The sequence below is a fragment of the Pelophylax lessonae genome (assembly GCF_965119305.1).
Source record: "Pelophylax lessonae genome assembly, chromosome: 13".
NCBI classification, from domain to species: domain Eukaryota; kingdom Metazoa; phylum Chordata; class Amphibia; order Anura; family Ranidae; genus Pelophylax; species Pelophylax lessonae.
The window spans coordinates 157,438,764-157,454,099 of NC_138780.1; the positions used below are offsets into that span (position 1 = coordinate 157,438,764).

At 43.9% G+C, this 15,336-nt stretch overlaps 1 protein-coding gene across 3 annotated transcripts in view; it reads right to left on the reverse strand.

Annotated features, from left to right (window-relative positions):
- KIF26A (kinesin family member 26A) overlaps positions 1-15,336 on the reverse strand; it is a 232,908-nt gene that overhangs the window by 14,245 nt on the left and 203,327 nt on the right. For all 3 annotated transcript variants that reach the window (XM_082275594.1, XM_082275592.1, XM_082275593.1), the window contains exons 8-11: positions 12,773-13,035; positions 12,330-12,513; positions 7,319-7,478; positions 6,148-6,310 (exon numbers count right to left, since the gene is read on the reverse strand). In XM_082275594.1, the coding sequence (XP_082131720.1) occupies positions 6,148-6,310; positions 7,319-7,478; positions 12,330-12,513; positions 12,773-13,035 (770 nt within the window). The remainder of the gene's footprint in view (positions 1-6,147; positions 6,311-7,318; positions 7,479-12,329; positions 12,514-12,772; positions 13,036-15,336) is intronic.

A 15,336-nucleotide genomic window follows, 5' to 3' on the forward strand; every position in this document is an offset into this window, starting at 1 on the left:
ATGTAATGTATTGTACTGTATTTTCGAACGACATCTGTACTGATTAAACGAAAATTGTACAATCAGGTATCGTAAGAGAAACATTTTGGTGCTTGTCACACTGGATATATTGGATGAAATGTCATGATCGGATCTTGAAAGCTGTGTACTAACGCTCAGATTATCATACGATCATTTCAAAAGCGGTATTTTTCGGACGATTTTCTGATCGTGTGTATGGGCCATAAGGTTGCTAGAGATTAATTACAACACACAAGGAGAATATGGTCACCATTCATGTCAGTGTTCACTGACTGCAGCTTTATTGTTCCAGGTAAAACAAACAGCTCCTCTTATGATGCGTTTTTTGTTCCCTATTACTGGGCCTTAATGTCAATCACTTCAAGTGAGCCACAGAATTTCTGGGGTGTTTGTCTCACCTGGACTAATAAAACACTGAATGCTCACACAAGGAATAAAGTATATTTTTGTATGTCTCATTGATGTACAATGGGCTGTTTCTGATAACAGAAGATGCTATATTTATTTAAAGAGTCAGACCACTATAAAAATAGGATTTTTGACTTGCTGTAAATTCCATTTCTCTGATGTTCATTGACGGACACCACTCCTGATTCATCTTAACCATTAGGTTATACTGCCCCCTACAGGAGTAGAACACTAGGCAGGAAAAAAGCTTGACTACACCTATGGGTAGTCCCCAGGGTATACACCCACTCTCAGCTATAGGCTTGTTACAAGCAGTGTCAGAAGAAAGCCAAATCCACAGCGGGGTGAGTGCTGTGTCCATCAATGAACATCAGAGAAATGGATTTTACGGTAAGTCAAAAATCCCATTTTCTCTTTCGTTCATTGATGACACAGCTCCTGATTCTTCTTAACCATTGGGACATCCCAAAGCAGTGTTAAACATGAGGGGTGGGAAAAAAGTGGAAACAAAATTCCCAAGGCTAACCATAGCCAACTAGGTGTAAGATCCTGGTACCTTCGGTACCCTTCCAGCCTCTTATTTCCGCATTGCGTTCTACCATTCAGGTAGGTGGAACGCATATAGCTACCTGTCCCTTTAACTCTCATGACGTCATTACTAGGCGCGGCTCTGAGCGGCTATTTCAATCGCCGGCTTTCACTCACAAGGCGTTCGTGCAAACCGCCTGTTATACAGCCTTTGTCTGACGCTGCCGAAGCCTCCAGCTATATCCCCAATATCTGGATAGACCGGAGTCTTGCTACTTGATCTTGTATCTCGCTACTTGATCCTGTATCTCGCTACTTGATCCTATATCTCGCTACTGATCCTGTATCTCGCTACTGATCCTGTATCTCGCTACCGGATCCTTATCTCAATCCTGGACCCCTCACCTCTCTAAACCAACTAGTGATAAGTACCCCGCAGGGGATTCCTTCCTATCAACTTACACTATCTACTCTTGCATACTAAAGACTGTTGCTATCTATGCATTACTATTTCTATCATCTGCACTGTTACATAGATTGCTAGCTCTTGAGTCTACTACCATCTATAACCTTGCACTAAGTTAGCATCTCCTGTACATTCATCTGCTGTCCCCTACCACCTGTTACTTGTACATGATTGCTAACCTATATGCATACTATCTATCACCATCTGCTAACACTCCTGAACATTACTACTTTAGTGCCTATCATTGCTATCACTACTCACGCCTGTCCTTTCAGCACATCACCTCTATACTATCGCATACAAACTATCACTCCAGGAACATCTTATCTGAGTGTCTGTATATGTGCATGCTGAAGCAGGCTGGGCCACAATGATGAGTCTGGAGAGTTGGATATGGTGATTCAACACATCTCTACAGGACTACTGAGTGGAAATTCTGCAGCTGCAAATCCAGTTCACTAAAACAAACGCCAGAGCGTTACACCAGGTAACATGGAGCTCAACAATAAACTGGTGCTCACCTGAAAAAAAAAAACAATACACCCTCAAAGAGGACCAGGTTCTCCAAATAACAGCCAGAAAAACCTTGCGGCCAAAAGAAGCATCCACAAATGTCAACACATCCACTTTATAAAAATGTTGTAAAAGTGTGCTCTATCGACCAGGTGACCGCCTTGCAAAGCTGCGTCACTGACGCTTGATGACGGAAGCCCCGGAGACACTAAGCGCCCTAGTCGAGTGCTCTTTGACAGGGAAAGGAGGAACCTGACCCCTGATGCAATAGGCCTGAACCACCATTCTGGAAATGGTCGCAGAAGAATCAGACAACCCTTTGTGAGATTCGTTAGTGAGCACAAAGAGAGTCTGACTTCCTAAAAGACTCTGTAGCTGCCAGATACACCCTAATTGCCCGGACCACATCCAAGGCATGCAAGGCTATTTCCTGTTGATGTTTTGCCTGGGACACAGAGAAGGCAAACACACTGTATTCGTTCAAATAACAGTCAGAGATCACCTTAGGAGGAATGATAGGCAGGGGCGAAGCACCACCTTATCCTTGTGAATCACCATAAGGTGAACAGGATAACACCACCAGTTCCGACACCCTGCGCGCAGAGGTGATAGCCACCAAAAAAGGCCACCTTCTGGGGCAGCGCAAGCAGGGAGACCTCCTGAATATTTTCAAAGGGAGGCTTCTGTAGAGCTGAAAGCACCACATTAAGATCCCAGGGCAGCAACGGAGCCCGCACTAAAGGAACCAAATGTCTGACACTCTGGAGAAAGGTACACGCCAGGGAGCGTGAGGCCAAAGGTCATTGGAAAAAGACCACCAAAGCCAATACCTGGCCTTTGATGCCTAATTTCTGTTCAACCCCCCTGTTGAAGGAACCGATCCACCTAGAAGGAGTGAGGATGAACCCCAAGAGACTCACACTATGCAATGAATGTCTTCCACATTCGATGGTAGATCTTCCTAGAAGTAGATTTCCCAGCTTTTAACAGCGTAAGAATCACAGACTCAGACAAACCTCTATCCTTCAGCACCTGGTGTTCAGCCAAGCCGTCAAAGCCAGCGACGTTAAAGCAGGATGGAAGATCGGTCCTTGGGACAGCAGTTCCTCCCTGAGAGGAAGTCCCCAAGCAGCATCGGTGACCAGCCATAACTGATCGGCGTACCAAGACTAGCGAATTCAGTCTGGACGGAATCTCTTCTGCTTTGATCCTGCACAGGCGTCGTGGCAGAAGTTTGAGAGGGCTGGAATGAATCGGTCAGCCCACCTTAGAACGCCAACTACTTACCAAGCTGCCGGGACATTTATATGTGCCCCCTTGGTGATTGACATAGACCACAGCGGTGGCATTGTTCAAATAAATTCGTACCAAACACCCCTGAGGACAAATTGTCCAATGAGCCAGACAAAGGCTGAGCGCTCGGAGTTCCAGAACATTATTCGGCAGTCTGGACTTTGCCAGAGTCTAGACCCCCTGAGCACATCTATGCTGAAGACGCCTCTCCCACCCAGACAGGCTGGCATCCATGTTGCCAACCGTCCAGTACAGGGGGAGAAAGGATTTTCCCTCTCAAAGTGCCAGAGAACAAAGCCACCTCTAGAGACCGTGGATCCTCGTCCCATTTCACCAGAATTTCTTTAGCAGAGATCTTGTGTGGAACTGTGCAAACAGACAGCCTCGAGGGTGGACACTATCAGGCCCCGCACCCGCATGCAAGCCCAGAGGGATGACGGTCTGCTACACAACAGAAGCTGAATTGCCTCCTGCAATGTCTGGAGTTTTTCCAGAGGAAGAAACACGCTGGCTGAGGCAGAGTCCAGAGTCAGACCCAGATAGTCCAGTTTTGGCGGACAGAACCAAAAGCAGACTTCTGAAGGTTCAGAATCCAACCAAACTCCCTCAGAGTTCACAGAGCAATCTCCAGTTGTCCATCAGAGCAGTCGGAGACTGTGCTCACAGAAGAAGATCACCCAGGTACCCCAGTACCGTAATCCCCCAATGACACAAACAATGCCAGCACCGGGGCCAACACTTTTGTGAAGACCCGAGGAGCAGAGGCGAGACCAAAGGTCCACACCACAAACCAATAATGCTCCGCGCCCGCGGCAAAACGGAGGAAGCGTTGGTGACTGGCACAAATTAGAATGTGCAGGTAGGCATCCCTGATGTCGATAGAAGCGAGAAGAAATCCCCCTGATGTAGGAAAGCCACTTCCGTGTGAATAAACTCTACGCGAACATTCTGTACTCGCACAAGCAGTTTAGCGCCTTGAGGTCCAGAATTGGACGTACCTTGCCTTCTTTCCTGGGAACTGTAAAGAGGTTTGAGTAAAAACCCCTAAAAACCTTCCAAAATTGGAACCAGAACAATCACCCCTTGAAGGAACAAGTCTTGCACTACCCCAAAGAGGCCAGTAAGTGATCTGGGGACAAGCGCAGGTTGGAAGGGAAGAACCTTTCCGCAGGATAAGATTGAACTCGATCTCGATCTCATAGCCTGTTCTTTACCAGGGAGGTCCATGGATCCGTCCCCCCCACCCCAGATACAGGTGAGGGTGCCCCTTCATGCAGAGGCCACCTTGTCCGCAGGTCTGGAAGAGCCCACTCGTGGCTTGCCAAACCAGGTCCTCTTGGAACCTCTGGTGAAGGCCCTGACTTTTGATCACTTGTCATGAGACGTTAAGGGACGAAAAACCTCTTATGATCCGAGGAGAACGGCCCACATCTACGACAGGGCTCCTTGCCCTTGGTAGCCTAAGGAAGAAAACTACTCTTCCCCCCTCCTTTGAGACCCTAAACAATGCCATCCAAAGAAGCTCCAAACAGGAAATCCCCTACAAGGGGGAGATCAGATAAGGCCTTCTTAGAAGTCTGGTCTGCAGACCAGTATTTTAGCCAGATAATAATCTGAAGGACCACTGCTGATACAGACAGCCTAGAAATCAAAGGAGCTACATCCAAAGAGGCATCACAGATAAACTGCAGCCCCTGGACCAACTGATCCACCAGCTGTGCAAGACAGGGGAAGCCGTTCCCCTCCAGGTCCCGGCGTAAAAGTTTAGCCCACTCGGTCAGACCTTGCTACACCAGGGCAATAGTAAATACCGGCCTAAGTGCCAAACCAGCCACAGCGAACATTGGGTGGGCCAGAGCCTCCGCCCTCCTATCAGCTGGATATTTAAAGGCTGGGGACTCCTCAACCCGAATGAAGGTAGCTTTATTTAACCTGGAAACAGACAAGTCCACTACAGATGGGACTTTAACGCAGTTAATCCTCATACGAACAGCGCAAGCAAAAAGTGCTTAGAAACCACTGCGTTTTTGACAAACCCACTGTTTTACTGTAGCTGCTGACTATTGGGACACTTTACCTGTCCACGAATCCAGCAACGTCTTCAACCAGCCGATTTTCCAACCAGCTATCGGGTGCTGCTGTCATCATTACGGGTAAGGGAAACCGGCAATGAAGGAGGAGGGGGGTCCCCGGGCCATTCACAAAGTGCAGCGCGCTTCACACATGCAGAGTAGGGAAGCGGCTGTGAAGCCAGGTACCCGCTCCCCCCCGAAAGGTCCCACATGTGGCAGCCCCCCTGGAGGAAAATAAGCAGAGCTTTCCCTTTTGGGTGGAGCTCTGCTTTAATGAACTATGAGGGTGCTGGTGAGCGCTCTCGTAGATCATTGATTCTGCCTGCAGTTCAGTAACTGTCTGCCCATGCAGGAGGTACAGGCACACAAAAATAATAAATTCACATTTTTTTTAACCTGCAAAAACGTGCATTTTTCTATTTTTTTTTTTTTTTTTAGAAAAGGTGACGTTCTCCCTTAAATATGCCTAATTCTTTGCAGGGCCAAACTCAAAATATGAATGGGAAATGACCCTTTAACTGGGTAACCTCCAAAGTGTTTCAAACTATACCAACCAGTCAGGAGTTACCTTCCACTGATCTAAGTACAGAAAACTGTCATCTGCTTGCTATTGGTTAGTGCACTTTGCATGTTAGCACTGACTTCTGCACTGCCATATAAAATAAGCTCATTTCTATAAAACAGTTATAAATATATTGTATTCTGAGTATTTTCTTGACAGTGCTGCACTGACATTACAGAAGAAAGTGTGAAAACAAATTTGGACATTATTAATACAGTGCGGCATGACATCAAGTATGCTTCTCACCCCCACCCACATGCAGTACAAAGAAAGAACAAACTAACCTTGGATTTTTTCTTTCTCATTCGATGAATCCTTGAAGCGAGCTGAACGGTGGCAAGGGATTCTGGGTAATTTGCAGGAGAATCCGAGATGTGTGCAATCATGGTTGTTCGGCAGTTAATATTCCCCAGAGATTCCCTCAGGAGCATAGTTAATTTGCTGTCCCTATTTAACAAGGGAGAATGTGAATTAAAATTCTGCACTGGGCATTTGTTCCTGAGGAAAGAGACATTCCCTTTTTTTTTTCTTATTCCAGCATTGTAAGGGCATGCCAACAAGCAAGTAAAAGGATTACATTAAAAATACCAGCTGTTTCCAGAGCTATAAATGACAGCTAGCTGTAATTTAACCTGGCCACACTGCCATAAACTTCAATGCAACTTGGTTAATACCACCCTTGGCTACTAAGGGATTAATTATTTCCATTTTTGACACCAGAATTTGCAAACAATTCAAGAAATGAAGCAGTTAGGCACTACTAATCATAATATTGAGGAAATGTAGGTCTGTTTGGCCTCCTAAAGGTATTACTGATACTAAACAAATATGTATGTCTGCAATGAGTGAGGCTATGTCTTAATTTGGTATGTTTGTGCTGTATACTAGACAGACCTTGTTAATAGCACAGGATTTCTGTTCTGCAACTGCCAGGTTTGTAGCACCACCCCCTAAAATCACAGATCTTTGTGGTTAAACAATGCACAACCTTTATAAAAATGCCTTGCATATTTAATGGATGGAACATTATCATCACAGTTCGCCACTGGAAAGAGGATCTGCTCTACCCTACTCCAATTAAGCAATTTAGCTTGGTCACTTCCCTCCCCCTACTTTTTGAATGGGCTGTAAAGGAGCAGCAATAGACTACTACTTAAAGTATCTCTCTGCTCAGTGGGACTGATGTGAAGTCACTAGTTGCAGTAAAAAAAAAAAAAAAAATACAAGAATTAATTATATCTGCCTAAAATTCAGCTTCAACCCATATGGATACCTTTACAATGACTTTCAAGCACTCTAAAAATAAATATAGGAAGACATATTGGCATGCAGGAAAAGAGTAATGGAAAAAAAAAACAAACGCATGTAAAAGCACTATGAGAGGATACAAGAAGCTAAAAACAATTAATGTGGTAAGGCTGACACTTGATATGCAATAGAATCTAACAATCTTACCTATATGGGATGTGCTTGGCTCCATTTACTAGGGCCATTATGACACTGCCCAGCGCATTCAGTGATAGACATAAACCGGCTCCACCATCACGACTTTTACTCAACACTTTTTCACAGCTCCCAAGGTCAATAAGGTGCAAACGGCTGCGTCCTCCTGACACTGATAGGAAAAAAAAATAAATAAATAGATGTAGCATCTATTTCTTCAAGTAGAACTATGGCATTTCTTTAAAAATGTGCTGCACATCTGAACTTAGTTTTCTCTTAGCCCCTCTTGTAAAGTCCCACAAGAACCTATTGATCCTGCCAGTGACGTCCAACTAATACAGCTACCTGTGGTGGTGTGGCAACAATGGTGCACTGCTCATGAATTTGGAACCTGAGTTGTCACTCATGTAGGCTGTGACTGCTTACACTACAGTGGAATGAGAACATGTTGCAGGGGTTTTGGCTATCTGCATTTTTACTGCTGATTCACAAGCCTGTAGCATATCAATCAGCACCTGGCCACATCTTGTCCTACCCATTGCATTCTGGATTGGAAGCATTGCCTCTTGTGCTGCACCCCTCCCACCATGAGCTGCAGTGTGTGGAAGAGCAACAAATGAAGGAGGATTTGGCCTAATCAGGGAAAGTAAAGGAAAAATGTTGTATACTTTTGGCTTGAGCATCACATAGTAAGTTTGGCACTTGTTTAGATGGTCATACAGTAGTTCTAGTTTAGGGGTAGTTCACATGTCCAATGTGCCCTGTAGCATAGTATGTGATTGCACTGTAACTTTTTTTTTAAGAACTTTATTGAAATGTCACAAAATGACATTTAATTAAGTTCTATTGGGTGCAGCACAACATGATGCAGTGGATTATGCATGCAGGGCTGGGACAAGGGGTGGACAGCTGCCCTGGGTGCAGTGGTTTAATACGGGTGCCTTCCTTCTGTTGCAAGACTGACAGAGGCAGTCGTTTTGACAAAGGAGCGACTGCTGGGTGTAGGATCCCCAAAGTTTGCACATCATGTGTGGGGGAGGAGGTGCAGTTTGGAATCTTTGCCCTGGGTGCTGGATAACCTTGTCCTGACACTGTGTACATGGCGTACTTTGTTCAGTGCACACCACAGCAAGGTGATGGTGTAAACTGTCATGTTAGGGAGCAAACACAAGAACAAATAAGACACTGGATTCAGATTTGCTAAGGGTCCATTCAGCAGCACTCCACCAAACAGGGACTTACCCAGATTTGAGAATCCACATGCATACAATCCAATAAGATTGCCAAAAAAACATCCAACTGTTCAAGATTATTTTGTAATAAAATTGGCCCCCATAGCACATTGGCTTTATTCTACTGTGAATCAATCAGGGCATAAACTTTTTAACTGATCCTAGTCCGAAATAAGGTGGGTGGATATCAAATAAATCTGCACTGTGATTTACTGCTTGGAGCAGTTTTAGGAGGGCAGGTTATGCTGGTGTAAGTGAATGTAGCAAAACAAAGGCCATTTAAAACTCTTAGGCCCCTTTCACACAGGTGGACTTGTTCAGATCCGCCTGTCAGTTTTTTTGGCGAATCTGAACGGACGCCCCATGTATCTCTATGGGGCATGGAATGTCAGCGGAGACATGTCCGCTGACATCCGATTCGATCCGTCAAATCGGGGTGGATGGAAACCCTATTTTCCATCCGTCCAGCGGATCGGATGAGAACAGACTGTTCGTTCCCATCCGATTCCCCCATAGAGAACAGCAGGACCTGACAGCTGTGTCTCCGCACACAGCGCGGAGACACAGCTGCCATCCGTCTGCTCAGCAGGGGATCGGCGGATCGTTCCCCCGCTGAGATAAACGGAGTCCGCCGACGGACCGGATTGTGTGAAAGGGGCCTTAAAGTAATTGTAAAGTCTTGTTTTTTTTTTAAAAATAACAAATATGTTATACTTATCTTCTCTGTGCAGTTGGTTTTGCACAGAGTGGCCTGGATCCTCCTCTTCTCGGGTCCCTCCTCTGTTCTCCTGGCCTCTCCCTCCTGTTGAGTGCCACCACAGCAAGCAGCTTGCTATGGAGGCACCTGAGTCGAGTCACAGCTCCCTGTGTCCATTCAGATTCGGAGAAGTGACCCAGACCTGCCCCCTTCTCTCCTGACAGGCTGACTGACTTTGATTGACAGCAGCGGGAGCCAATCGTGCCACACTGCTATATCAGCCAATGAGGTGGGAAGTCCCGGGCAGCTGAGACACTCCTGAAAGATAGCTGGATAGAGATAGACTTAGGTAAGTATTTGGGGGGGCTGCTGCACACACAAGGTTTTTTTATCTTAATGCATAGAATGCATTAGGATAAAAAAACCTTTCTGCCTTTACAATCCCTTTAAGCCCTGATGAAAGGGGAATATGTTTGGCCCCAGAGACGTGTTAGATTTATCATGCTAGAAATCAAATTTATTATATTTATTTTTAAATCGCCATTGATTCTTGGGAGTTTGTTTGGCCCTCTAACTAGATTGAATGTATGATAGGGAACAAGTCTTTCTGCCTTGTATTTGAGTTGGACAAGGCAGTCCACTGAAGTACAGCACATCTGCTATGAACGGGCTCTTACAGGTAACTACTCAGGCATTGTACTATTGCTTCTGCAAATACATAATGGAAAGGGACAGTCGGCAGAGTTGCTTATTATTTCAAGTGATTCAGCTTATTGTTTAAATTTTCTCCCTTTCTTTTAAAAGCAGTTTTCATTGGCATGGTACCCAAATATAGCTGCTGCAAAGGTTTTTCAGCTTTTCTATAAAATGAAAAAGTTAGGATCATACGTGGGTCCCATTGACCCAGTATTATTAGACTTCTAGATCCATAAAGGATAAGTTCACCTTTCTGAACATGTTACACGCATATTTAGGGTGTAACATGAAACATGTTCTGCATCTGACCCCTCTTCTCCCAATTCCCCTCCCCTCCTTGTGACAGCAAGCCAGGGATATTCTCCCCACACTCGCTGTCACAATTCAAAGAGAGTGAGGCTGCGTGGGGTTCCACCCACATGGGTGCGTCATTGATTCACAGATCTCTGCAAATCAATTAAATATATGTACCCACAGCCTTTCTGGCTGCCGGCTTGTGGTTGAGCGCTCTAGACCAAGGATTCCCAAACTACGGCCCTGCAGCTGTTGCAGAACTACACATCCCATGAGGCATTGTAAAACTCTGACAATCACATACATGACTAAGCATGATGGGAACTGTAGTTCCTGAACAACTGGAGGGCCGTAGTTTGGGAATACCTGCTCTAGACAGTTCACTGAGCTCTCTGCCATTCAGTAACTGCCTGCCCGTATCGGAGGTACGAGCAGAGAGCTTCACTGCTTCCCCCTGCCTAAAGCACACTGATGACATCATCTCATCCCTGCCTAAATAAAGTCACAGAACTGAAACCTAGGAATTACTTCTTTTAAAAATAAAGGCTGAGCTTTTCTAAAATTATATTGCTGCAATATATAGTGACATTTATGCATGCAAACGTGTAAAGTTTCTAAAAGGTCCATCTTAATGTATTATCCAGTTGTATCCTTGCTCTAAACACTCCAACCTCATCTAACAAAAACAAATCTAAAAGAAGCAGTACGGCACTTTAACTATGAAGTTAGGTACCATACAAATAGTGAGCACAACATTTTTTTTTTTTCAGTTCAGCTGGTGTGCGCAAATCACAAAAGTGTGTGCAATGCTTCACAAATTTTCTGGTTGGTTAAGCAGTCCATGTTATTTAACTATGCATCTCCCTTCTTTGCATTACACAACTTACAATGAATGTGTTTACTACATCTAAGTGGTCCTCGGGTGGTATAGGCAACACATGCTTCTATTCTTGATTATCTTGGGAGGAAAATTAAGCACTTGACCTTTCAATACTTCACAACCTTACCTAGCCCAGTCCGACCATTATTTAATCCTACATCCACTTCCTTCCATTTTCTATTCCCCCAGCACATATCAGCCTCAAGGAAACCACACTTCTCTATTCAACGGTAGGAAGCCCCATTGTTTCCCATGAACCTGCTAAGAGCATCAAATTTTTATGTGCACCTGCAATACAACGCTACATGCTGGAGAGATTATGTTTTCAAAGAGGTAAAGAAACCGTATTTATTTAATTACATTTGGCATTATTTAAAAAAAAAAAAAAAAAGAGGGGAGGGGGGGTTAAGGGTGAAAAACCTAGACTACCCAGTGGGTTCTCACTTTCATGGTCCCAATCAAATATGGAAAGATGAAAAGGAGAATCTTGGATTAATTTACCCTTAACTGATGTGGTAATATATGGAAGTTTCTCTGGTATCCATTAACGCCTTTCCCTGGGGTGCTGGCACTTGCAAAGCCTTAGTGGCTTATTAAAAGAAGGCTGTAGTGAGTGAGATACAAGAGCTTTCATTAGCAATTTCCATCTAAAAAATGCAAATAGCCTGGCTGTCTCGGTCTTTCTGGGACACTGATCCTTTAACAAGCATGCAGAACTCTTGATCTGCATACTCCTTGTTCTAGGTCAGTGCCATAGCACGTAGTGAAGCCATCACACCAACATAACAGCCAAGCAGCTGGCATTTCCAAAAGAAAAAGGTCAGCAATAGTAGTCTCCACATTTCTTTTACTACATGTTTCCTTTGAGGTTACTTTTATTCTTTGTAATGTAGTATTAGAAAATGTGTAGAGTACTGTTTAAAGTTCAATAGCAACTGATCAGAATCTTTAATGGTCTGGTCATCATTTTTCCATCTTCTAAATAACCACCCTTTTGACAATAACACGCTCTGGGGTTGATTTACTAACACTGGAGAGTGCAGAATCTGGTGCAGCTGTGTATAGTAACTAATCAGTTTCTAACCTCAGCTTGTTCAAATAAGCTTTGACAAAAAAAACCCTGGAAGTTGATTGGTTTCTATGCAGAGCTGCACCAGATTTTGCACTCTCCAGTTTTAGTAAATCAACCCCCATATGTAAAATGCATAACAAAAGCACACGTACTTCCTCCTTTTCCACTCTTCTCCATCCTGTACTGGTATATGTGAAGAGTAAAAAGCATATGCGAATTCCTTCTATCTTCATCATCACAATCTGGCTTACTGGTACTTCTTGCCGCTAGGGCTGCATCGAGAAAGTGAGCGGCTTTCTCTGCTGTGGGGGCTCTCAGCTCACTCTGGTTTTGAAGCTGCAAGCATGAAGTAAAAAAAAAAAAACACTTAATTAGGATAAGGGTGTTCTTTCTTCCACAACCGGCCAAGTCTCCCGGGCAATCAAAAAAACAAATATGTATGCCCAGGGACTAGGGATTCTGGCTTGTAGGCAAGCAAGAGTTTTCATGAGGTTCTTAATGGCTGAAAAGAAAGATTCACAAACACAAGGCAGTTATTTGAGAGGAAGAAAAAGGGAAAACTTCTAAATAAATAATCCGCAGAATGCCATTATACCTGAGTGCCGCATATTGGATCTTCTCGGAGATAGACTCCTGGGGATTGACCATCTTGAAGGCTACCGGTGGCTACTTCAGCTAGCAGATCTTTAAGGTTTTCGTCCTTGCTGTAGATTTCCACAGCAGATACTCGGACTGAGAAGCGAGTGCCAGTCTTTTCTCTCCTCTCATTGATTAGCTTGAAAAGCCAAGAGATTGCACAAGGGATAATGCCAAGGCTTTGTGTAGAGGCATCTTTACCAATCATGGTGTAGGTCTTACCTAAAGGAGGAAGCACGGTTAGATTCTGATTGTCTTCAGGACAATGGGCTCATTTGTAAAGATGATCAACCAGTGATTGCTTTGCAATTGTGCAGAAGAGAAAAAAACAGACTATAAATCCATCCAACTGATTATTTTAAATGACCACATGTAACAAATCTATGATCATTTTTGAAGAATATCTTTTTTAGCCACATATCTGTGCATAGATGTTGATTTTTGTCCCTGTGTCACAAGTACACATATATCTGAATTTCAGTTCTTGCATCATTACCTGAAGGCCCCACTTCTGGCTGGTAAGAAAAAAAATGACTGTATGCCCCCACTCCCTGAGGATATAATACTTTTTTTTTTATTAGGGGGCTTCATACAGAAGAATACTTATATTATACCAATTGTACTCTGATTCTGCACTCCCCATGGATGTGGGCAGATTCCTGACATCCTCATGTACAATGCAAGACAGACGGGGCCACTGATGCTGCAATGTAACTGACAATTTTGGAAATGAGGAGTTGTGAAATGAGTAACATAACCTGCAAATGCAAGGGGTAAAGGGGTGTGGGCAGTCTGGGATTTTGCTATCACTGAAACTAGTGAACAAGAGCCAGGAGGCTTCCACTGCTGAGGTCTTCCTTCTGAAAATGCTGGTTGCCTGGCTATTAGACAAGGCAGAGGTCCCTATTTCATTGTATGTGTATGTCTGCCTCCTAAACTCCACACTTGCTCCCAGATAGTGGCTCAGGAAGTACTGAAATAAATTAATTAGCGTAATGACCAGGACTCTTACAGGAAAGCTTTTCTGTTTCTATTTCCACTATATTTTAGCATGGCATATGTTATAGCAGAAGGAGCACAAATACAGTTTATAAGACTGTCAGTACCAGGAAGACCTCAAATATACCTAAAAGCAATATACTGATTTTTTTTTTTTTTTAATCAGACTGGAAAAATCCTTTAAAGTACACTTGTCACCTCCTCAGATCCCTGAAACTAATGGGGCTTTTCCACTGCATGGTATGGCTCAATATGGCTTGCTTTGGCGCTTTTCTACTGCATGGTACCTGTTTGAACGGTTCGGTACGGTTTGGTTTAGCGGCGCTTTTTCACTGCATGGTACGGATCGGTACGGCTCGCTTAAACAGTACCACCTCGGTTGGGGTTCCAAGCGGGCCATACCTATACCATATCCCACAATCCTTTGCATGCAGCCTTGATTGTTTGTCACTACTAGCCACTGATTGGTCAGAGAATCATTGTAATCCCACCCACTTACTACTTTAGTGGAAAAGCAAACCGAACAGAGTAGAGCCTATACAGTGCCGAAAGGTGCCGACTCGTACCACGCAGTGAAAAAAGAAAACCGAGCTGAGCAGGGCCAAGCAGTGCCGAGTGGAGCCGAGCCGGTACTTGCAGTGGAAAAGTGCACAAAAACTGTACAAATGAGGGGGTCCCTTGTAGTGAAGGATCAGGAAGTTATTGGTACCCATTACCACCAGTGGTGCCTGTGCTAAATTTAATAGTAGATGTCATTTAGATCCATGACTGAATGACATTTAGTTTGCTGAAGCTCTGTGCATCATATATTTATTAAAAGTGTTACCAATTACCTTTTGCAACCACTTCTTATACACATGCATGAACTCCATGGCTGCTTGGCATTTCTCTGGGTGGGTTTCCTGATGGTGACAACAATGGGCCATGCCAAGTGAATCAGTTTACATATTCTTTAGGAATATTTGCTGAGTGTGTAGGAGAGGACATGATTTGTTTTTAAATTGCATTTCAAGTGCTCAAAAAATCCGGCATAGGTTTTTTCCAATAACTATTTCTGCAAAAGCTGTGTTCACAGACCAGAAATACATCAATCATAGTCTTACTTTTGTTCTCATGTCACAACATAGCAAAAGCTAAAGTGCCTCGCTTTAAAAAAAAAAAGTATATGCTTTGCAGCTTTCAAAAACCATTTATTCTGGACAACCATCACAGAATAACTTTCTGCAGTCCTCACAGACTATTCCAAAATTTACCAAAATTTGGTGCCCCTAGATAGATAATTATTGACCAAATGACTTTGATACATCCTCTTAACGATCTAAATTAAAATCCATCTTCCTAACTACAAATTGCTTTCTTCTAATCCTATTTGTATTACTGCAGACTTCATGCTCTCCTACCTTCTCCCCCTTTGCTATATGCTCCTACTCTTTCCCTGATATACACTAGATTACTAAAAGTATTGGGACGCCTGCCTTTAGACACACATGAACTTTAATGGCATCCCAGTCTTAGTCCGTAGGG